The 23,486-nt window shown below is 50.6% G+C and overlaps 1 protein-coding gene across 6 annotated transcripts in view; it reads left to right on the top strand.

The window, feature by feature from the left end:
• DYSF (dysferlin) overlaps window positions 1-23,486 on the top strand; it is a 198,223-nt gene that overhangs the window by 120,162 nt on the left and 54,575 nt on the right. For 4 of the 6 annotated variants that reach the window (XM_025213299.1, XM_025213297.1, XM_014523658.2 and 1 more), the window contains 5 exons: window positions 2,352-2,453; window positions 2,998-3,159; window positions 4,039-4,204; window positions 4,847-4,920; window positions 20,720-20,782. In XM_025213299.1, the coding sequence (XP_025069084.1) occupies window positions 2,352-2,453; window positions 2,998-3,159; window positions 4,039-4,204; window positions 4,847-4,920; window positions 20,720-20,782 (567 nt within the window). The remainder of the gene's footprint in view (window positions 1-2,351; window positions 2,454-2,997; window positions 3,160-4,038; window positions 4,205-4,846; window positions 4,921-20,719; window positions 20,783-23,486) is intronic. The other 2 variants (XM_025213301.1, XM_025213300.1) reach the window with 1 other exon arrangement.

Below are 23,486 nucleotides of genomic sequence, written 5' to 3'. Positions count from 1 at the left end.
GGAGTGAGTGTTTTCAAGCACGGTGACAGCAAATAGAGGGTCTGGAGGAGTAGGGGAGACCAGACTTTCTGTAGCTGAACAGTCAGGATGCTAATGGGGTGCAAGCACAGGACTTCATCACAACTTCCACACTTGCACATCACTGCAAGCGTCTGGCTTGGGAAACCAAGGGCAGGCCCCCTCCGCAAGTGGCTCAGTATCCAGAAATGCCGAGCACTGAGTGGTGCCCAGGGCCCCCACTACAGACAGGATGTGGACACATGGGAGAGAGTCCAGCGGAGGGCAATGAAAATGGTTGGGAGGCTCGGGGACAGGACTGGTGCTGAGAGGCTGAGAGTAATGGGCTGATTGAGTCTGCAGAAGAGAAGACCGAGGGGGATTGAATAGCAGCCTTCACCTCCCTGCAGGGGGGCTGCAAAGAGGATGGAGCTGGGCTGGTCTCAGTGGGGGCAGATGACAGAAGGAGCAACAGGCTCAAGCTGCAGCAAAGGAAGTTGAGGTTGGATATTAGGATGAACTTTCTCACGAGGAGGGTGGTGAAGCACTGGGACAGGCTCCCCAGAGAGGTGGTGCAGTCTCCATCCTTGGAGGTTTTAAGGCCCAGCTAGACCAAGCCTTGACTGGGATGATGTAGTTGGGGCTGGTCCTGCTTGAAGCAGGGGGTTGGACTAGACGTGACCTCCTGAGCTCCCTTTCTGCCCTCCTTGTCTGCGATTCTGATTCTGGTGGTAGTCAGAGGCACTCACTGCCTCCCTGGACTGGACTTCGATCTTCTTGAATGAAGCAATAAGGTGCCTCTAGGTCAGGGGTGGGCAAAATGCAGCCCACAGGCCGGATGCAGCCTGCCAGGCCATTCTATCTGGCCGGGGGGGCCCTTAAAAAACTTTGAAAATTAATATTTATCTGCCCCTGGCTGCCTGTCATGCAGCCCTCGATGGCTTGCCCAAACTCAGTAAGCGCCTTCCCCCACCGCTTTAGGTTATAATCAGAGCTTGACTCACTGTGGATGATTAACGTGACTGCACGAGCCCAGGGCACTTGGGATCAGGGAACCAGGGCCGGGGGAAAGATATGTACTACCAACTTCAGGTTAAAACCCAGGTGCTCCCACTGTCCTGGCTGGCCGAGAGCAGCGTTGAGAAAGTCTTCAGCGAACAAGCAGCATTCACTTTGCAGCCACAAGCAATTGCCAGGGAAAGGCAAAGTCCAGGATATGGCAACTCTGACCTTCCCCTCATGAAAAAAAACTCTTTATAGTGCTTTTAAATAGATCTATCTATCTATCTATCTATACATACACACACACACACATATATATATAGTATACCTATATATATCTATATCTATATTATATATATAGTATATCTATATATATATCTACTATCTACTCTCTCTCTCTATATATATATATATATGTATATATGTATATATATAGATCTACTATCTATATATAGTATAGAGATATATAGTATAGAGATATATATATAGCTCTGACCTGATTGTAGACTTGAAATATGTATACCCACTTTAATGCAATAATACTCCAGCCTGGAAAGAATGACGGCCTCCTAAATTAGTTCCAACTGCTTTTGGTGGAGGGGCACGTGTTCAGAGGCTTTGCTTTCGTTCCCGTTTTGGTGACTCTGAACTCGGAGATCGAGGTCAGGAGGAGCCGAAATGCTGCTGGGGAAGGGAAACGCATGGAGAGGGGCTCCCGGGAGCAGCCTCTGCAGCCTCGCGCTGCTCCCCGAAGCCCACCTGCCATCCAGATTTATAGTGATCAGGAAAGAAAGCCCCTTTTTTCTCTCTCTCGTGCCCTAGCAGCTTTATCTGTGTATTGTCCTGCGGCCTCCAGCTTGTCAGCCACCCGGTGAGGCCGGCAGTGGCTCTGCGGTCTGCGGCTAAGGATGGGGTGTGGACCCTGGCATCCGATCGCTGGCTCTCAGCGCATTGCCCCCGTGCTAGGAGGATGCTGGTTCCTGCTTCCATGTCCAACTCAAGCAATCACACTCCCTCTCCTTAAATCTGCCATTCCCATCGGAGACCCCCTTCCCTTCAGTTCCTCTCCCAAGCCATTGCAAAGCTTTGCTGGCACAGGGCAGATGCTTTATCCCTCACTTTGAAGCGACAGCATCTCAGCGTCCCTGGAAGCAGCACGGGAAAGGCAGAGCATTTCGTGGGGGCAACCCTGGGTGGTGGGTCTCCTCCAACGCTGGGGAAAGCGGAGAGAAATGATTGTGCTGTGCCCCATCATCCCTTTCCCCCTCGGATGCAATGGTCATGCCCTGGGGGGCTGCAACCTCTTTCCTCTGCCGCGACGTATGGTGCTGACCTTCTCTTTGCATGTCCAGTCTGCAGATACGGACCTGCCCTACCCTCCTCCCCAGCGGGAGCCCAACGTCTACATGGTCCCTCAAGGAATCAAGCCAGTTCTGCAGCGCACGGCCATCGAGGTGCGTGGTCGCGGGGCGGGGGCGGCAGGGAAGAGTCTGCCCTGTAGCAGCGGGGTGGAAAAGAGCTGCCCGACGGTGTGTCATCGTCTTGTAGCATGGTCAGCTCTTAATCTAGACGAGTTTGTCTCCTGGAGGCTTGCAACTACCTTGCTCTGCCTGCTCCCAGGAGTCACGGCCTCCATAGCTGCCGGTTGTTTTGTTGCCGGCCCTGTTTTCTGACTGTAGCTGGGCTGGGTGGTCCTTCTGGCAGACCTCCAAGCCCCATCATTTAGCCTGTGGTTAAAGGAGCCAAGCATTGAACAGGGCAGAGGACCCAAAGGCCCCATTCGACCTTAATCTCCAGTAGCGATGCTCTTTTCCTACCTAAGCAATTGCTCATGTAAGGTCTCTCCACAAATGCTAGGACAGAGAAGAGGTTTCCCCCTTACAGCTGCAGGCATGCACATAAAAAAACCCTAGGGTAAGCAAGGATTGTGGTCCGGGTACCACATGGCTTCTCCTTTTCTACCTGGTCCTTGTGCCATTTTGTTCCTTGGCCCCACAGATCCTGGCCTGGGGGTTGAGGAGGCTGAAGAGCTACCAGCTGGCCAGCATCACCTCGCCTAGCCTGGTGGTGGAGTGTGGAGGGCAGAGCGTCCAGTCCTGCGTCATCAAGAACATCAAGAAAAACCCCAATTTCGACGTCTCCGTGCTCTTCATGGAAGTGGTGAGGGTGGTCTCCCCGCCTTTCCCCCATCCCTCCCCAGCTCTTGCTAAGCTGCCGTCCTGCAAAGCCCGCTGGCTTCGTGGCTCTCTCTGCGCCGAGCCTTGCCGGCGGAGACGGTCGCGAGGTCCGCAGAGGTGGGGACCGAGATGCGTTCCCTTTCTTAATTTGTTAGTCTACATCTGGATTTGGGCTTCCCTGCCGTCTGCTGATAACTGCTGCTCTCACGGTTTGTGATCCCTGGCTGGAAAGCGGAGATCCCCTCCTCCGTGCCCCTTTTTGTCAGCATTGGAGTGCGTTGGGCGGCACTGCTCCTCATCTCACGGGCATGCATGGCAGCCGCTATGGTTGCCGTCTTGCTGAGCTCTGATAGGACCCAATTTTTTCTCCCAGGGAGATAAGTTCTTCACTCCAGAGTCCACGATCATCGCTCCTTTTCAAAGGTTTGGGTGTTCCTCTAGTCAGGGTAAGCTTCCTTAGGGCAGTTTTGCTGTCTGTAGGCTGCTCCTGGTCTCTGCCCTCCTATTTCACAGCCTTGAAGACTCTTTAGCTGTTTTCAGCATCCTAGATCCACCCTTAGAGACCAGTCTTCTGCAGCAGCTAGGGTTTCAGCTTTAGTTAAGTAGGAAAGGGAAGGTGAGCCAGCTGAAGATGAGGCTCCAGGCACAACTCTGCAGCGATTTTTTTCCCTTCCTTCTGCCTTTCAAAAACCAGGTGCATATTATATTCCAGGGGGTATTGTATGCAAGAAAATATGGTTAGCAGAAAGACCACACCCCTTCTGGGATTGTGGGCAGGGCTTAAAGGGTGGGAGGGACTTTGGTAGGGTCCCTTTGCTTTAGTGCTTGAGGCAGTGCTGACCTTTGTCCTTCCTCATTGCAGCGCCTGCCCAAAGAGGATCTGTACAGCCCGCCCATCATCATCAAGGTCATCGACAACAGGCCCTTCGGCCGGAAGCCCGTGGTGGGCCAATGCACCATCCGGTCGCTGGAGGACTTCTACTGTGACCCGTACAGCAAGGAGACTATTGTCCCTGAGGAGCACTCAGGTACCTACCTGCGGGGATGGCGTCCCCCCTCCATCCTTCCCTTTGTCCTGCTGCAATCCTTGGGTTTACTGTTCTTGAGCGACGTCCTTTGGGGATGGTGCACTATGGAAAGAGGAATCCCTTAGCACATCCTACTAATCACCATGCACCCTTTACCTTAGTAAAAGTGTTCCCAGCAGATGGAGGGCAGCGATTCTTCCCCTCTATTCTGCGCTGGGGAGGCCACATCTGGAGTCCGGTGTCCAGTTGTGGCCCCCAGATGTGGACACATTGGAGAACTGGCAATGAAAATGGTTGTGGGGTTGAGGGACATGACTGGTGAGGAGAGACTGAGGGAAATGGGCTGATTTAGTCTGCAGAAGAGAAGACCAAGGGGGATTGAATAGCAGCCTTCACCTCCCCGCACAGGAGCACAGCAACGTATACTGGCCCTACAGTAGTGCAGCACAATATACTGTAGGTCCTACGTAAACAGAGGTTTCGACTTCTATAGCATTGGTAGGGATGGGGGGATAGGTTTAGATATGAAGGAGCCAGGTGACCCCATCTCAGCGCCGTTCCCCCCAGATAACAGGAATCTGAAGACAGTTTGAATGCTCACCTAGAGCTCCTAGTTACCTTCCAATTTCTTCCTGTTTGCAGATGACGTGAGCCTCACCCCCAGAGATGACGTCCTCATCGATATAGATGACAAAGAGCCGCTCATTCCTGTCCAGGTATGGAAAGGACAGTGATAGATAGGAAGGAAAGAGGTTGCTTCTTCTATCTTGACAGCTCGGGAAGTCACTTTGGTCTGGAGGCAGAGGCCTCACAATGCAGTGTGACGTCCACATATACGTGCTTAATGATTTTCCCTTTTGCAGCTTCCTCTGAGCTGGGGCAGGTTTCCACCCCCCTCGGGGAGTAGAAAGATCAGGGGTGTCATTGCTTTCCCCTGCATTTTAGTACCTGCCAGCTTGCCCGGGTGCGAGACAGCAGGAGGTTTGCACGTGGAGCAGTCCCAGTGACCACGCGGTCCCCGCGTCTCACAAACCCGGCATCCGCTTCTGCCTTTGCAATGGGGGTTTACAGAAACCACTGATCTCTTATGGTATGAGAGCACCTTGAGGCCCTTGCTGTGCCAGGTGCTGTACATGCACACATGCACGCACGTACGCATGCACGCACGCACGGTCTCTGCCCCCAACAACTTAGAGTCTCAAAGGAAACTCATCCCAGGAGCTGAAGCACTGAAAAATGAGCAAAGATATGCATTGACCCCAAATCCACTAGTGTTGTAGCCACCTCCCATTGCTCTTTGCTTCTGAAAACTTTGGGGTCCGGCCTGGCACGATGCAATGATCAGCTTAGGATCAGCTTTACCTTGACCTCCAGCTTTTCAGCTCCAATCGTTTCTTCTGTGAGAACAAAGTCACCATTGCTTCTGAACAGCCCCGTTTTTGTCTGCTTTTAAAAGCTGGCACCGGGAGGAGTGATGGTGCTGGGAGTGCCTGGTATATAGCAGCTGGGGCTGGTTATTTCTTGACTGGCCAGGAGCAAACCTCTCTCTCTTGCATTTACTGCCATCTAAGTTATATGAAAGGATGCTGTCATCAGTGTAGCCGGTTACTAGGCCGGCGCATGCAGCAGGGAACTAGACTGTGTTCCAGGATTGGGGAAGCCGGGAGAATTGGACTTGGTTCAGAAGAGGTGTCATGGGATGAGCGTGTGGCTGTTGTTAAAAGGGAGATCAGGTCCCGTGTGCAATGAGTTTGGCGGTTCTCCATTTAATCCCAGCCACTGCAGGTGCTCTCTGGGCACGTCTACACATGCCTTAATGTGCCATAGTTACAGCGCATTAAGTTTAGTATCTGTACTAGTGCAGTAGTGCTGGTGCGCACCTTTTTAGAGACTAATTCTACCGCACATTAGTGCATTAGCACAGATTTTGCTGTAATGCATTAATGCACAACAGAATTAGTCTAATGTGCATTTAGCATCTCATGTAGACAAGCCCACTGGGGGCAAGAGTGCAAGAGGCTAAGGAATGGGTCGGATCATAAGGCATGCTGCACTAGAAAGGGCCTGAGATGCATCTATGGGTCATCGTCTCGGGGAGACACTTGTCTTTGCTGTTCCAGTCGAAAGCTTTTCCCCTCCAAGGCTGCTGGTCTTGATGAATCAAGAGCTCGTGGCCTCTGGAGGACATCATTTGTGGAAGCAGCTCTCAAGCACGGAACTTCCTGGCTCCCTCGCCGTTTGGTTTCTTGCCTGCTGTGGGACACGCTAAGTCTTGCATGTCTGATGGGACCTGGTGCAGGTGACCTTGGTGACTAGGAAACCCCCAGATGGTTTCCTACCTTCATTAGCTCCTGCTTTCCCTCCTCAGGTCCTACACACCCCCTTGTCTGCTTTGAATGGCCTTCGATGCCACCTGCATCGGGCACAGCCCTGCTTTCCGATAGCATCCCGCCTTTCTTTCTCATCATCCCTTGTTTTCCCTTGCACTAAAGAGCAGTCTCTCGCTTCAGATGGCCTCTACTTCTGCTTGCTTGTTCCTGCCTTGGATGGGACCAGCTGTGTCCTCTCCGTCCTCCTGCCAGGGGCTCTGTGACCCAGCAGGTCTCTTCCAGCAGATTCCTCCCTTGAGATGTGCTTGAACCGGGGTACTGGGAGCAAGCATCTCCTTCGAATCTGGGGTAGGGTGTAAGAAGCAGGACACCTGTAGGGCGATCCATCCTCCGTCCCAGGCCCCAGCAGAGATAGGTTTTGGGTGCCCTGAGCCAGAGGCGACAGTCCTGCCTGTTGTGTTCGAAAGCCCTTGATGGACCATAGCAGATGTGACATATCTTCCTCACTGCCTGGTTCATAGCATCTTTGTGCCCCGGCCTCTTTTGACTCAATGGTGTCAAGGTTCGGGCCAAAATTCAGCAGAGAAAACTTTGGCTTGAGTTTTGCTGTGGTCCTAGCAAGAGTCCGGCCCTGCACATTCACACTCATGGCAGCCATTTGCACCGCCAGAAATAGGGTGAATGTTTTCACATCCTGCCGTCCTAACGCCGGGCTGGCTACGCAAGGCAGAAAATTGAGCTGCTTTGTGAAAGCACCACCAGGAGCTGGCAATACTCTGAACTTTAGAAAATCCAGCCTTTTTTGTTGGTGCAGGAGCTGAATGGGAGACCCAGGTTCAAAACTTTAGGCTGACCTGAACAAGCATAATGAATAGGGGGAAAACAGCCCAGAAGGGCAAGTCAGGAGCAATGCAATGGCTTTTCATCTGGGTTTTTTGTTCTATTTGTGGGTTCGTTTTCATAGTTTGCCTTCAGGATTCATAACACCCTAGTACAGCTGTGGGTGTCTGTCTTGAAAAACACTGAGCGCATCCTTACCTTGCAGAGCATCTGACAAAGTCGATTGTTGCCTACGAAAGCTGCTCCCTTTCTGAACCACTTGGTCTCTATAAGATACCGCTTTGCCTTGTCTTCTGTCATAGAAATCATAGACAATGAGGGCTGGAAGGGACCTCAGGAGGTCACATCTAGTGCAACCCCCTGCTCCAAGCAGGACCAGCCCCAAATACATCATCCCAGACAAGGCTTTGTCTACCCGGGTCTTCAACACCTCCCAGGATGGAGACTGCACCACCTCTCTGGGGAGCCTGGTCCAGTGCTTCACCACCCTCCTACTGAGAAAGTTTTTCCTAACATCCAACCTCAACTTCCCTTGCTGCAGCTTGAGCCCATTGCTCCTTGTTCTGCCATCCATCACTTCAGACTAACAGAGCTAACCACCTCTCTGCTGAGCTCTTGGGAACAGAAGACCTTGCAAATAACAAGGATTAGAAAACCAGCCTTCATGTGCAGAGCACAAAGCACTTGGCTTGGAAGACAGCAATGTGGGCTAGGGACTGGGTCCCACACTAGGTCTTGGGAGACCCGAGTTCCCAGTTCAGCTACTGGTGGGCTGGGTGAATTTAGGTGAGTCCCTATCCCTTTTTTGGTGAGTTGCTCAGCCCTCCCTTCTGCAGAAGGGTGCTAATAGTACTGACCTTCCCAGGGCGCTTTGAGATCTCGCAATGCAAAGTGCTCCATCAAAGCCAGGCCTTTTTAGATAGCTGACAATTCAAGCAGGTTCGTGAAAACATCACCCTGCTTTCACCAGTCCTAGTGAACCTTATCCTCTAGTGGTGCTCCACGGGGCACGGAGGCACGTAGCGATGAAGTGTCATGCCCAAGGCCACACAGCAAGTCACTGCCACAGCCTGCTGGTTCCTCGGTCGGGGCTTAATCTGTTGGAGGCTGCCCCCCGAGCCCCGGGATGGCCGTTCGGTCCTTGCTGGGAAGCAGAGGGAGCCTGCCTGCTTGTGGCGGATGGCTTAGAAGATGCCTGCGTTAGCATGAGGAAGATTAGTAATGCAGGCTGTGGAGAAAAGCACGCAGAGAGGAAATCTCAGAGACCGTTTATTGTTATTGGCTCGACCCCGCGGAGATTGGGCCCGGTTGTCTTTGCATTTTCTTCCGAGCATGTCCTAACATCAGGTCGAAGCCTGGGAACTAATCTGATTAGAGTGCTCCTGTTGTTTGCTTGACTAGCATTTCAGAAGGCTGTTTCCAGGACTGTGCAAGTACAGTATTTGCTCGGGGCAAGGGCTGGGGGTCAGGCATCAGCGGGCTTTGCAAGGATTGCGATGGAGACCTTTGCTAAGAGCACAGGACCATGCTAGTGGTGCGGGGTGGGAGACGGTGCCCTGTCCTGGGCTGGTGAGGCAGGGACCAGCGAAAGCTTCTGCTTTACTTCTGTGGCACTTAACAGCGGTCCTTTCTCCGTACCTGGTGGGCAACCTTGGGTCACGAGGACATCAGAGTCACTCTGACTTTCAGCTGCGGGAACTTTGGATGCATTGGTTTAGTGACCAAATAGAAACCCCGAAAGAAAATGAATTAGTTCAGGTCAACCTAGAAGAGAAACTTCGCTGCAAGAACAACTAACACATAATCTTTAATTCCAGATCGATCTGAATTGTTCTTTTTTTTTAAAAAACAAAACACAAAATGATGTATTTCGTTCAGCTTGTCTGGGTTATTTAACCCCTGTTTGCTTGGCTCTTTCTAAATCTGGGTCAGTGTTTAAACGTCACAAAACCTGTTGTGCAGCGAGGAGTCCAAGAGCTTCACCTAGACAATGGTAATGTGAACGACGTCCGTGTTTCCAGAATGAAGCTTGTCCTTTAGGAATTGTCAAAATGCAGTTGTTTGACTTTTCTCCCCCCTCTCTTTTTTCGTTAACCCCTGTCAAAACTGTTGGGTGAATCTGGATGGATTTTCTGACGAGGTTCAGTCCCTGTGCAGCGCTCTTTTTGGGCAAATGTATTATTTAGTGAAAAAAGTATGCTCGGCTGTATACAATAAGTCCTGAAAATGCAGGACTCAGTGGGCATGCCAATGCTGTGGGTGGCAGCATGTCCTGGCAGGGGTGTCCCTTGCCTTTTTCTCGCTGTCACTCCCACATCTTACCTGGACATTATGCTGGGAGCAAATGTAAGTCCTGATTGCTCTGCATATCCAGCAAGGTTGATAAGCCAGGCAAAGAGCGTGGCCCCAGAGCCAGGATGAATTGGAAAAGGGCTAGAATCTGCAGTTTTCTTGCAAAAACTATCCTGGATTCAGTCCCCTTTTTGGAAATCTTCCTTGCTGGGAAATGTTGGTTTTCCCAGTAGGAAAATCAGAAAAGGTGAGAACCTGCTTGTCTGTTCCCCTCCCCAAATGGAAAAAGTTGGAAGTCAATCAGGTGTGCTGAACTAGCGGAGGGGAAAAGCTGTTCTTGATTGGAAAAGGACCATCGTTTTCATCGAATCACAGACAATGAGGGCTGGAAGGGAGCTCAGGGGGTCACATCTAGTCCAACCCCTGCTCCAAGCAGGACCAGCCCCAACTACATCATCCCAGACAAGGCTTTGTCTAGCTGGGTCCTAAACACGTCCAAGGATGGAGACTGCACCACCTCTCTGGGGAGCCTGTTCCAGTGCTTCCCCACCCTGCTCGTGAGAAAGTTTTTCCTACTATCCAACCTTAACTTCCTTTGCTGCAACTTCAGCCCATTGCTCCTTGTCCTGCCATCTGCCCCCACTGAGAACAGCCCAGCTCCATCCTCTTTGCAGCCCCGCTGCAGGGAGGTGAAGGCTGCGATTCAATCCCCCTTGGTCTTCTCTTCTGCAGACTCAATCAGCCCAGTTCCTTCAGCCCCTCCTCACCAGTCCTGTCCCCCAGCCCCCAACCATTTTTATTGCCCTCCGCTGGACTCTCTCCAATGTGTCCACATCCTTTCTGTAGTGGGGGCCCACAGCTGGACACAGGACTCCAGATGTGGCCTCCCCAGTGCTGAACAGAGGGGAAGAATCACGTCCCTCGATCTGCTGGCAACGCTCCTACCAATGCAGCCCAGGATGCCGGTAGCCTTCTGGGCAACATGGGCACGCTGCTGGCTCCTGTCCATCTTCTTGTCCCCTGTCCCCCCCAGGTCCTTTTCTGCAGAGCTGCTGCCCAGCCCATCACCGGTGCAGGGGATTGCTCCCTCCTGAGTGCAGGACTTTGCACTTGTCCTTGTTGAACCGCATGTGGTTCCTTTTGGCCCAGTCCTCCAATGTGTCGAGGTCTCTCTGGATCCTCGCCCAACCCTCCAGCATATCTACTGCTCCCCCCAGCTTGGTGTCATCTGCAAACGTGCTGAGGGTGCACTGCATCCCGTCTTCCAGATTGTTAATGAAGACCCTGAACAAAACCGGCCCCAGGACCGACCCCTAGAGCTCTCCACTTGACACCGGCTGCCAACCAGACAGCGAGTCATTTATTATTATCCATCTTTTAAACATATAAGTAGACTTAGGTGCCTAAGTACAATTCCATTCCCCCCTGTTCTCATCCCTTTAATGCAGTTAATGCAAAAAAACTGGGAGCTGCTTTTCTATGTGTCAGTCTTAAGGATCAGATGTGAATTGTGGGCAATGAATCTTCCCCTCTATTCAGTATAGGCGAGGCCTCACCTGGAGTCCTGCATCCAGTTTTGGGCCCCGCACTTCAAGAAGGATGTGGACAGATTGGAAAGAGTCCAGCATGGAGCAACAACAATGATTAGGAGCTTGGGATGGACAGCTTATGGGAAAAGGCTGAAAGAGCTTTGGTTATTTAGCCTGGAGAAGAGAAGTCAGAGGGCAGATTTGCTAACAGCCTTCAAATACCTGAAGGATGAGTATAAAGAAGCTGGAGATGGGCTTTTCCTGTGGTTGAAGGACCAAAGATGGGCTTCTCCCTTTGGCTGAGATTAGGACTAGGAGCAATAGCCTCAAGCCGCAGCAGGGGAAACTGAGGTTTGAGATTAGGAGGAACGTGCTGACCCCGAGGGCGGTTCTGCACCCCTCCCTCTTCATGCAAAAGCCGGCGCTAGGCCTCGACTCCAGGAAAACCTTGCTTTCAACTTCTGACACGGACACTTGGAAAAAAAAAAAATCCCCCCAAAATTATTTTTCCTAGTTTTTCTTGTTTTGCTAGCTGGGGGAAAAAAAAAAAAAGTAGAAAAAATATTGTTGAAAGTCAAATTTTGGATGAAACCTTCTTTCCTAACGATGCAATCCCTCTACCTCATCCTCGCTGCCTGCAGCACATCTTGTATTTCACGAGTTCAGCCCAAGCTGAAGGGCTGCGGTGGCCAGGAGCTGCCTCCTAATGAGATGGATTACATCTGGTAGGCTGGAGGATCGAGCTCAGCTCCGGCTAAATTGGCTGCACACGCAACGTGCTCCAAGAAACAAGCTCACCGAGCCCCACTGGGTTTTTCTTTGTTGTACAATAATTGCCCTGAGGTTTCCTTTTTTTTCTCCTTCTCTACAAACCATGGAGAAGTGAACCATTTCCCCATGCAAGGGGTGTCTGCCATCTGCCATCCAGATAGGAGCTGCGGAGAAATGTTGCCCTGATCCGCCTCCTTCATTTCAGAGGAGCCGAGCGACGTTGCGGTTGGGAATGCCATTATTATGCTTGGGGAAGGAGTTGGACAGCGTCTCATTAGCCTGGATACTTGCATGTGAAACCGGGAGCGTTTGTTAGACGGATAGTTTATTTGCCTGGAATGTGCAGTTTGGGGTCGACCGAAATGATTTATGCTGAATTCGGTGAATAGTTTTGGCTGGAAAAGAGCAAGAAACAAAACCTGCATTCCCCAAAATCGAGATGCTTCATCATGACGGGCGCTTTTTTCCCCCTCAATGAAACATTTCGTGCTGAAAGGATGTTTCAGAGACCAAGTTCAGCAAAAGACCCGAGCAGAGGGATAAAAAGCTGACTGGAGGTGATCAGAAATAAAGAAGCACCACCAGCATCCTCAAACAACACGATGGTTTTTTGGGTTGAGCTCAAACAAAGCTGGGTTTTTTTTTCAAGCCCAACATATTTTGTTTTTTCTTGCTTGAACGATCAGTCATTGGTGCGGCATTGCAGAGTGTCCGCTGACTCCATACGACTGGATGTGTCCCTGCGGTGTTAAACCCATGCTGTTGACGGGGAGTTGAAGACCGAGAGGTTATGTGACTTATCCAAGATCAGACACGACATCTGCGGTGGAATAGGTCATAAAACCTGCTTCCTGGCTCACACCCACCCTCCAAGGCCATCCTTTTTCAGTACGAGGTGTATCTCCAAAGACCTTTCCGAGGTGGGGTTAGTAGCTGTGTTGGAAGCAACTGTCTTTTTTCCACTTAGTCTTTGCAGAAGTGGCACAAAGGCCAGTAGCAGTCAGACCCTCCGCATGCGTTTGCAGCCGATCCTATGATAATGTGCATCGTTCTCCAGCATCCAGAGGTTTTATATTGTCTCAGACAGAAGCAAGGTGCTATGACAGTAATGGGGGCATCGTCAACTTGTGCCCCAAAAGAGGTGATTTGTATTGAAATCCAGCCCCTAGCCTCTATGAAGCTATGATATCCCCCATCCTATAAAATGCTGTGTGCTGGTGGAGTTTCATGGGAGTTTGCTCTGCGCTTTCTTGGGTCAGATCCAGATTGGGCACCTGGAAACGGGTGAGATTTTGGCAGTGGTGGAGAAAACTCAAAAGACTGTGGTTCTTTTTGGAGGAGCATGCTCCAGAAGTAGGACCATCTCCCCCAGAGCTTGGGTGAAGCTGCAGAGCAGGGGTGGGATGGGAATTATTTCAGGTCAGCTGCCTCTGGACACCAATGCAATAGTCTGAAGAACAGCCCTGGCTAGATATTTTTTGGAAGTGGCAAGATGATCATCTCTAAGCAGTCGTTGTTGCTAAGACCACGCGGAGAGGATTGGGACAGAGATTGCAAAGGAGCAAAGGGAGACGCTTGGTACTCCCTGGTTGTCCCACTATGAGGATTTCTCGGGCTTTTGGGCTTTGCTGGTTGCCCTCCCCCTTTCCATTTCTGCTCCATGCATCAGGGTATTTTTTAGCCTTTCTCAGGGGCACGGGCTGTTTGCTGCAGTCCAGGCTGCACATGGAGACTGGGCTGTGCAAATGCTTAACCCCAGAGGATCTTGCCCCTTTGCTCAGGGTCAGCCCGATGGGCACATTTGGGGTCAGGAGGGCATTTTACCCCATGGTCAGATGGTGTAGCAGGGGGTGTAGCTTCTACCTGGGATCTCTTGGGCGAATATTAACAAGCATTTACAGAAGGATGCTGGCTGCTGAGGTCCCGTGCTTTACCTGTGACGGGTTCGGGTGCGATATCTCGTGTTATGTCAAGGGTGATGGCAGATTTACGAAGAGTTTCGAGGATGGGTCTGCGTGGCCTGGTTTGGATGGGGCGCATCTTGCTTCGGGCAGGGGTTGGACTGGATGTGACGTCTGGAGGTCGACATCCCTATCCGGGAGCAGGTATGGGAGGCAAACCATTTCCAGCTTCCCTTAGGAGTGCCAGTTTTGGAGCTTGGATGGAGGGTATTTCAATTCTTCTTGTATTAGGAACACTAGTATTGACAAGCCAGATCAGCCAGGCCAGCATCTACGTCTGGTGGGTGGCCAAGAAGATGGGAGAACATCCCCCAAGCGTGGAAGAACCTCGCTGTGGAAAAGCTTTCTTCTTGGCCACCCGTGAGTCGGAGGCTGGTCCATGCCCTGCAGCAGAAGGGTTTACATCCCTTCGAAAGCAGCTGTTAATGCCTTTCTTTTTTGGGTCGTGCTATTATGACTGGGTATTTTTATTGTTTGCACAAATGTTCAGGCCTTTTTTGAACCCTCCTAAGAAATCTTGGCTTCATTGACACCTTGTGGCAGCAAGCTCCCCAGGCTTTCCCCTGCGGGGTGGAAGACAGGACTGGGTGGGTTGCTTTGATCAGGTTTGCAATTTATTGCCTTTCATTTTCCCTCACGCTCCCTTTGTTCATGCATAATGAAGCCGAGCAAATAGATGTGCCGGGGTGAGCCGAGCCAGCTTGCTAATTGCTCTCTTTCTCTTGTTAATGGAAAGTCCTCCACTTTATTTTGCCAGGGGTTTATTAGTCCAATTGCTGCCTTTGTGTGGGGGAAAATATTTCCTCTTATAAATGCCCTTGATGAAGGCTGCATGCTGGGACTCTTGTGGGCATGGAGACAAGGCTGCAGCTGTGAGGGGAGGTTCAGAGCAGCCTGGGATGGGAGGTGGCCATACCAGTTCCCAACAGGCCTCATTCACTCAAGGCCATCTTATACTGCTGCAACTCCATTGCCGGGCATGAAACTAGAGACCCTGGGCGTGTCTACACATGCATTTACGCCGGCTTAAATTTACTGCGCATTAAGTGGGAATAGGCTGGCATCTACACGTGCAGGCATTAAAGTGCATTAATGCTGCGTATGGACTGACTTGGGACTAAAGTTAGTCCCAAGTCAGTCCACACACACTGTTACTGCGCAGTAAAGTGTCTACATGTGCATTGCTGTGCAGTAGCTAATCGGGTGTAAATTTGCTACCTGCAGGCTCTGGCCACCATGAAGGAAATTGGTGTTATGGCCTTCGCGGTTATGATTTTGGTGGTCATCTCCGACACATCTAGGTGCTAGCTTCCTTTCTATTCCTCCTCTTTGCTTTTCCGGATGTTACAAGAATATCACTCCAAAGTTGGAGAGTCCCCAGTACCCCGAAAGGTCGGACCCCGCCATCTTCCCTCCGACACGTCTCCGGACTCTCGTTAGTATTAATGTCTCCTCTACCAAATGCAGTAGCTGGGAGGGAGGGCTGGCACGCTGCATCAGAAGACAGACCATCCTGAGCCTGCTCTTAATTAGGCTCATTTGGACTGGGGCTCAGAGGCTTAGTTATGATGCACACAGAATGCCCTGGCCCCGCATGGCTGTTTAAATTGCAAGTATTAATCCTGTTTAGATGTGGTGGATGCTTCCTGGGCAGATCATTAGTCTGCTTGCCGCACCCTGTCACCACAGGCGCCACAAAACCCAGCCCTCCTTGCCCCGCGCCAGCCAGTGCTTCCCGGCAGGGATGGAGAGAGCAAGTATGAGCGTTCATTAAGCTCAGGGAGCAGCAGGGGTTCGGGGGGGACAGTCGGGAGGAACAAGCTGAGCATTGCAGACCTCAGCATTTGCTCAGCTTCATAGTGCTGGCTGCAAGGGCAGGAGTTGGAGCACCAGCTCCAAACCCCTCTGCCTTTGGACCAGATGTTGCATCTGGCATTTAAATGCTGGATCGCACACGGACCTGTTGCTTGCCCTGTCTGCAAAGTAAGAATGGGAGCGAGCACTTCTGCGAGTAGTCAAGGTGCCCTGTGGCTTTGGACTATGCCAAAGACCAACCCTCCTTGGCCCAGCTGTAAACGGGCACCTGGTTGTTCACGCTGGGGAGGTAGAGGCAGCTGGATGTGCGGCCTCCCCATCGCTCCTTTGCGTGCTGTTGGCTATGGAAAGGTGGTGGGACCTTCCTGGACTTTAAAATTGGATGGGGATAAGGGTTGTTAGTGCAGTTGATTATTTTGTATGATGGGAAGGGAGCCCACAAAACCACAGCAAGCATCTTGCCCGGTGTGCTTAGACTCTACAGCGTCTCCGGCGTCTGTTGGGCTCCTGGCTTCTCTGTGCATGCGATTCATGCAGCGCTCAGCTCCGAGGGCTCGACCCACGCAGGAGGTTGCTCAACCCAAAAAGGAGGTTGCTCAATCCACAAAGGAGGGAGCTAGGTCCTTTACTAGGGCTTGGGCATCTCCACCTCTTTGTGGCTCTGGCCCTCAGCCCTTTGAGGTGCTACATGGCCTTCGTCAACGTCCACAGGAGCTGAGGGATCTCAGGGCCACACCGTGCAAACCAGTCATCTCCATTCCTGTTGAGGTGAAAGCCTCTACTGGTAAATCTCCTGGGGGACCTGGATCTTGCAAGACTTTTAGGTTCAGAGGAACACCCCGTCTTGGGGTAGCTGACCCAGACTTTCTGTCACTCACCATTGCATGTGTTAATCAAGGAGAGCAGGAAAGCAGTTTCCCAATCCAAGAGTCCGTGTGCTTTGGGGTGTCCATCTGTCTGTCTGTCTATCTATCTATCCATCCCAGTACTCTCCATCTGTCTGTCCAACCATCCATCCAGCCCAGTACTATCTATCTATCTATCTATCTATCTATCTATCCCAATACTCTTCATCTGTTTGTCCATCCATCCATCCATCCATCCATCCCAATACTATCTATCTATCTATCTATCTATCTATCTATCTATCTATCTATCTATCTATCTATCTATCTATCCCAATACTCTTCATCTGTTTGTCCATCCATCCATCCATCCATCCATCCCAATACTATCTATCTATCTATCTATCTATCTTCTTTATACAACCAATTACACTTGTAGTACCTGAACATCTTCCCCACAGAATGAATAACGCTAGCAAAATCCCCAGTGAGTTTCATGGAGCCTTTATCTCTTCTGCCTTCACGGGGCCAGAGCTCTTGTTGGAGTCAGGGGATTTTTGCAGGGTGGGGGGTTTCTGTAGGATAGGTGGGAGAGGTTTGGGAATAAAAAGTGTGAATTGCAGGAACCACTGGTAGTGCAAAGGGCTTTTAAAGAGGACTGCTGTGATTCCTTAAGGTAGTCAGACTCTGGAGTCTGTGGGTCTTCTCTGGATGATTGTCCCATAGCCAGGTCCCCTCTCTTCACATGCTTCCCCCCGGGCATTGCAATCCATGTCCTAAAGGAGGGTAGCTGCCAAGGTGGTTCAGAAACAAGAATTCAGCTTTTGCTGTCAGTGGCCATCCTGGCACTTTGGTATTGATGGCGACTATCACTTGCAAGGGAGACATGGGATTTGAAAGTCGTCAGCATCCCGTTAGCAGTCCAGCCCAGCCCACAGCATTGCACTATCTCCTGCAGTCATCTTCCATCGATATTGCGGCCTCAGCCCCTGTGAAACACATCACATGAAGCCTTTGGAGAGAAGGAGCAGTTGTCCAGCACCAGCCTGCTTCTCCCATTGCAACACTGGGAGGATCCAGGCTCTAGTAAACTGGGCACCGGGGTAGCAATAGGAGCTCGAGGGTCTATTCCCAGCTCGGCTGATGTGTGATCTTGTCTAAGCCTCATCCCCCAGTACCTGGTTATAATACCCTTGGGGGCAGAGACCATCTCACTGTACATGTAATGATGCATGTCCAGCACCCGGCGCAAGGGAGCTGTGGACTCAGAAGAATAGTCCTCCTGAATAATACTCTTGTAATATTCAGAGATTCATTGATTGTTAGGGGCTGGAAGGAACCTTGCAGATCATCAGGTCTTATTATGGAGAATAATAAATGGGACGAGTGAATATTTTTCAGAAAATAGCTGATTCCTCACATTCTACCAAGATCAGTCATGTTTGCAGGTCAAATTCGACAAAGAGATTCAGCTGAAAAAGGAGCGAAAGGAAAAAAGTGCTTGAAAAGTCAAGTAGGGTTGGAGACTTGCCATAGCCATGACAGCGGAGGGCATATACCAGAAGCAAGGGGTTTTTTTACTGACATTTTTTTACTGGACCAACTGCGTAGTTCTATTGGTTCAATAAAAAGATACCACTAAAAAGGCCCTTCTTTCCTGAAAAAAAACAGTAATTTATTTCGATGTTTCTAGGCCATAATTTCCTGTTCTGAAGCAACGGTTCCTTTGGAAATGGTGTTTTTTGAAAACACCCTGGAATGAAATCCTCATGTGACCTCAAATGAATGCTTGGCTTTCCCCCCCCCCCCTCTTTTTCATTGTATTGACCTGAAAAAGAACTCAAACTCAATAAGGTAGCAAACTCACCAAATAACTAATACAAACGAACGAGAAATGAAAGAAAGATCAAATCAATTCAAACATAAAATCGCTTCAGGCTGCCCCGAAACAATCGCCTGCCCTGATTTTTCGGTTTGATCAATGAACCTTGTTCTCACCGTGACGGCAGCTGGCAGCACCAGAGGTAAGGGCAGATAGCATCTCTCGCGGGCGGCTCCCAAGCTGTCTGGAGCCTTTTCGTGTCTTTTCCTTGGAAATAGAAACGTTCCCGGGTCAGGCACAGACGTCGGGTCTGCTCCATGCCCAGGTACAACATGGCTCTTTACCCGCTGTCCGGTTGTGGATTGCAACCTCTACAGCCGGGGGAAAGGCTAGTTTTGCCCCTTTGCATGTGTAGTCCTGTGTACAGCTCCAGGACTTTCCCTTGCCTTCTTGCCAAGTCTGGTTTTGGTCCCTTGCATATTAGATTAACGTAACCTGGGAAGCAGAACTGCTTTGCTGTTTGTTTAAAAACAAAAAAACCCAGCTTTCTCCGAGGGCGCGGAGCAGAGCAGCACCCTCCTGTCCTGCAGCGAGGGATGGTAAGTCCGTGGGAAACAAAAACCGCGTGGCAGCGTCCGTGTCCGTAATGCGTGAGGAGCATCGTATTCACCCTGCAGAGAAACACGAGAAAGGAAACAGCACAGCTCTCTCTCGGAGGTTTCCTGTGCTGTGCTTTTATGAAGGGTCTTCATAAAGTCCTTGTGCACAACCTAAGTTAGTAAAGTTTAAAAGGGCACGAGGACTTTATGAAGACCCTGTATTTAACGTCCTTAAAATGTGCACCTGGCCATAAGTTTCACCCCCCCCAAAGCTGGTGTTTTCAAGACAGCCCACCTCCCGCTTCAAAACCTGAATGCATGACCCGCTTTTCCAATGTGTCCGTCTCTTAGCAGCTCAGTGGATTCATTTGAAATATATGGTGGAGGTTAAGGTCTTGAAAGTCTTGCTATGTTGTAGGACCTGAGCACGTCTGGAAAGCTGCTGATTTCCATGCTTGGACATCAGCCAGGTGGGTCTCGGTCCTCCACTTGGTCTTCTGCTGTTGGCAGAAGCACGTCGCGCTTACTGAGACTCGACACCCCCGGATGCCTGTCTCCATCTCCGAGGGGACGCAATGAGCAGTGACTTATTACTAGTTTAAAAGATGCTCCGAGCCATGAGCGCGACCAGCCATTTGCTGAGTTGAGCCTGATGTTTGAGTCCGTGCGTGGATGGGCATCTGGCATTATCCCTCCCATTCCCACCTTGCAAAAGCAACGTGTCGGCGAGACGTTTCCTCCTTCGGAGATGACGCTTGCGTCTCATCCAGCCGCGTGCGGTGGGGAACGGGTCATCTCAGCAACTAGACAACTGTGAGTTTGCCAAGTCCATGCTACATCCCATTCAGCCTGCATTTATAACAGCTCTGGCTCCCGCGTTTCCTAATCATCCGTACTAAAACACACCTAGCGTATCACTGAGGATGCCGTTGGCTTCCCAGATGGATCTGACTCCCCGTGTTTCAAGTTGTGTGAGTTGCCTCCCCGTAGCAAACGCCAGTCGGTATCTATGAACACGAGCGTCAGGTTTCTGCAGTGGTTCCTGGATGGGATGCATCTCCTCTATAGGACAGTCAGAAAACCAGTACGAATATCCCTTTATTTCACCCCTGTATGATAGGGGTGACCAGTCTGTGGCACGGGTACAACCAGTGGCATGAGCAGCCTTGATGTGTGGCACATCGGGGTGGGGGAGGCAGCACAGGGAGCAGAAAGCATGGCAGCAGAGCAGTTGGGCAGCACAGGGCAAGGAGCAGAAAGCAGAGCAGAAGATCAGGCAAGGGAAGGGGATTGGCATGGCACTTGAGGAAGGTGCTGGGCTAGTTTGTGGCATGCCTTCCCCCCGCTGCTACGTAAGGTCCATGCCTTGACACCTTCCCTTTCCTGGTGTGTCAATACAGCCCTTTTTTCCAGCACTGCAAGGTATCCACCTCCCCTTTCCGGGTACGGTTCTCCTCAAAACGGCGATTCATTTAATAAATTAAAAAAAAAAAGGAAAAGCTCTATGGAAACGGTTATAAAATGTGCCTCCATCCTTCCCCTGGGTTGGGATAGTCCAGTAATGGGATAATGTGGCTTTGTAGCTCTGATGCCTTTTGCATTGTTTGAATTGCATTCATTATGTCCCCCCCTCCCTCAGATTTGCTTTTGCCATGATATGTTAAACTGTGTTTCTCTAACTCCATTGCTAACCAGTCATTTTAATTTGTAGCTTGCAGAGGGCATGACCAGCTCGGCTCTAATTAACATGACAGCTTCTCGGTCCGATCTTCATGTATGTATTGCTTCATTTCTGACTTACTTACATGGGTTGGTGGGTTTTCCTAAAGAACATAGATTCATGCATTTAAAAAAAAAAATCCAACATTTGGACTATTGCTTTTGGTGACTCTGACTTCCTAGAAAAAGTCAGTTTGATGTGATGCCCGTGTTTTGTCGATCATTTCCCTCAAAGCCAAGGGAAAGTGGGTGAGCTTGAGGACGAAGACTTGGGAAATGGCCAGCTCACTGTCCCTTTCACACCATCTTCTGGACAACCCATTTTGCTCCGCAGCTTCTAGCTTGGGCCACTGAATGTGTTGAAACCTATTGCATGAAGGGGAAATGGATTTGACCCCAAGTCATGATGTTGTAGGCCTTGCCTAGCTAGCGGTAGAAAGTAAAGTACTTTCCTCTTCATAAGCAGGAATAGCATATGGAAAGCAAATGGCTAAAAGACAGCACTAGCATCAGACGAAATGGGGATCAACCAGACAGGAATTAATTCAGGCTGGGGATGTGAAGCTTGTGAAACCATCAGAGCAGAGAGGAGGAGACCAACACCTGACTGCCTCTAAACGGGCGCTGCATTGGTTCACGAAAGGGTTTGCAAGACAGGGTTCACCATGATAATATGGGATGGGATTCAATGGACGTGTCTACACCTTGTCCTATGTTGACGTTGCCACGGCACTGTGCTTCCTTTTGGAAGTCCTCAAGCACGGTGCAATAACTCCCCCATATTGCACCATGTGCGCGGTGCACGGTTATTTTTCACCACTACTTTGCCGTAGCGGTGCGCTCAAATGGGAGAGCTTGCCACTATGGTGAAGTAGCTGCTGGATCCTGAAATCCTAGGGTTGGAAAGGACCTTGGAGGTCATTTGATCTAACCCCTGGCATGACTGCAAGACTTGCGTGGATGGAGGATGTGCTGCCTCTATGCACTTGGAGGAGTCATTTATTTAGAGGCAGCATTATTTAAAGGGATGGGTTTTTAGGAGAGTCTCTGACTGCACCGTTATAGCTGAGCTATGTGGATGGCTGGGACGTTGCCTGGTGGGTAGACCCAGGAGTGGGCGTAGGGATTGCAGAGATGGGGGTCAGGAGCCCAGAGCCAGGAACTGCACAGCAAGCCAGGGTCAGTGTCCAGGGGATCAGAGGCTTCATTACCAAATCCAAGGGCGAGGTCCAAACCAGGCTCAAGAGTCAGGGAAATCCACGGCTGCAACCCAGGAGCAAGCTGAAAGCAGGGTCAGGAACCAGAAAGGCTGCAGAAGTTGCCAAAGTTGCTTAGGGAGCGGAGACCAGTGTCGTGCAGCCAGGCTCAGGTCCTTAAAATCAGCCCCAGGACCAAGTAGAAGGAAGGAGCCAGGGGTCAGCTGGCCTCGAGCGGTGGTTAAATGCTGCTGACCCCATTACAAGGGCTATGGGGCAGGAGCTGTGCAGAGCGAGTGCTGTCTAAAACCATCCTGCTTCTCCCGGGTTTGTAACGGAGCATCGTGTCTCATCCCCACCTTGAGTTTTTCCCAACATTGGAAGCGTGGGTGTTTCTTTGTCTTGTTCCTGCTTTGCCCAGGGTTGATGCAGACCCAGAAAGTATAGAGCAAACTCTTCTTTTCCCTTCTCTTCCCATGGAAGCCAACAGGAGCTTCTTGTGCCTCAGAAGTCAGAATTTAGCTTTATTAATTTCCATCTCCCTAACTGGAATGAACCCACTTCATCCCTCCCTTCAAGTGGCAGTACCTTGAATGGGAGCTCAGGTCCGCTCTGAACCAAAGCAATGACTAACCCAGCCCCCGGACCAGAGACGTGGAAGAAGTTCAGATCTCCGTCTGTATTGGAAGGATGTGGCAAAACAGAAGCCCCTTGGTTTTGATAAGTTTGGCTGAAATACCTTATTTACTCCCATATACTCCCTGAAAATTGGCCCTCCAAAATTAGGGGTGCATGTCTTAAGCATGGAAGCTGATTTCTGCACCTTGGTGAAAGCACATTTCTCTCCCTTCTCTCTGAGCAGCATTCAGCTGAGCGTCCCCCAAATTGACAGCAGCTTTTGGCTTGGCAGCAACTGGGAGAGGGTTGCAGCTCTTGCCCAAAGCAGCCGGTGAGCTGGCTGAGCGCGAGCGATCTCTTTCACGTGGTCGGCTTTCAGCCACAACTCTTTTTTTATCCCGGACAAAAAATCATGGGTCTTATCTGGGGGTGTATGGTATGTGAGAAAATACGGTAATGAAGATTGGTGAGGTGGCGATGGACTCTTTCTGGCTGAACTAATGAAGCTGTTGGTAACGGCAGAGGACTGCGTTTTGCCTGAGTCCTTTCCATGCAAAATATGGCATCTTCATGCCGAATTTGCGTAGTAGGGTAGGTGCTTTGTGTTCACGAGCTCACAGCCCCTTCTCTTCTTGCCGTAGATGCATCTTCCCATTGAACAGAGGCAACTACTTTTAAAAGCCAGCCTATCCTCTCCCACAGGACAGTGTGTTCCCTAGTGTGATTTCCTTGGTCCTTGCAGAGGTGGGTGGCTTTGCTGAGAATAACAATCCAGAAAGAAAGGTCAGTAAATTGCCTTTTCCCTCCGCCCCTTGACCGGCATCTTTAATTGACATGAATATGTTTCCACTTCATTTAAGCAAAATGTTGCAAGAGAAAAAACGAGCCGTGAGTCATTCATTTAGTACAAAAGCAACCAAATCCCACGCAGCAATAAACTGATTC

Source organism: Alligator sinensis, unplaced genomic scaffold (genome assembly GCF_000455745.1).
Source record: "Alligator sinensis unplaced genomic scaffold, ASM45574v1 scaffold1408_1, whole genome shotgun sequence".
Classification (NCBI taxonomy): domain Eukaryota; kingdom Metazoa; phylum Chordata; order Crocodylia; family Alligatoridae; genus Alligator; species Alligator sinensis.
Note: the sequence above shows the minus strand (reverse complement) of the source record. Positions and strands in the feature narration are given on the sequence as shown.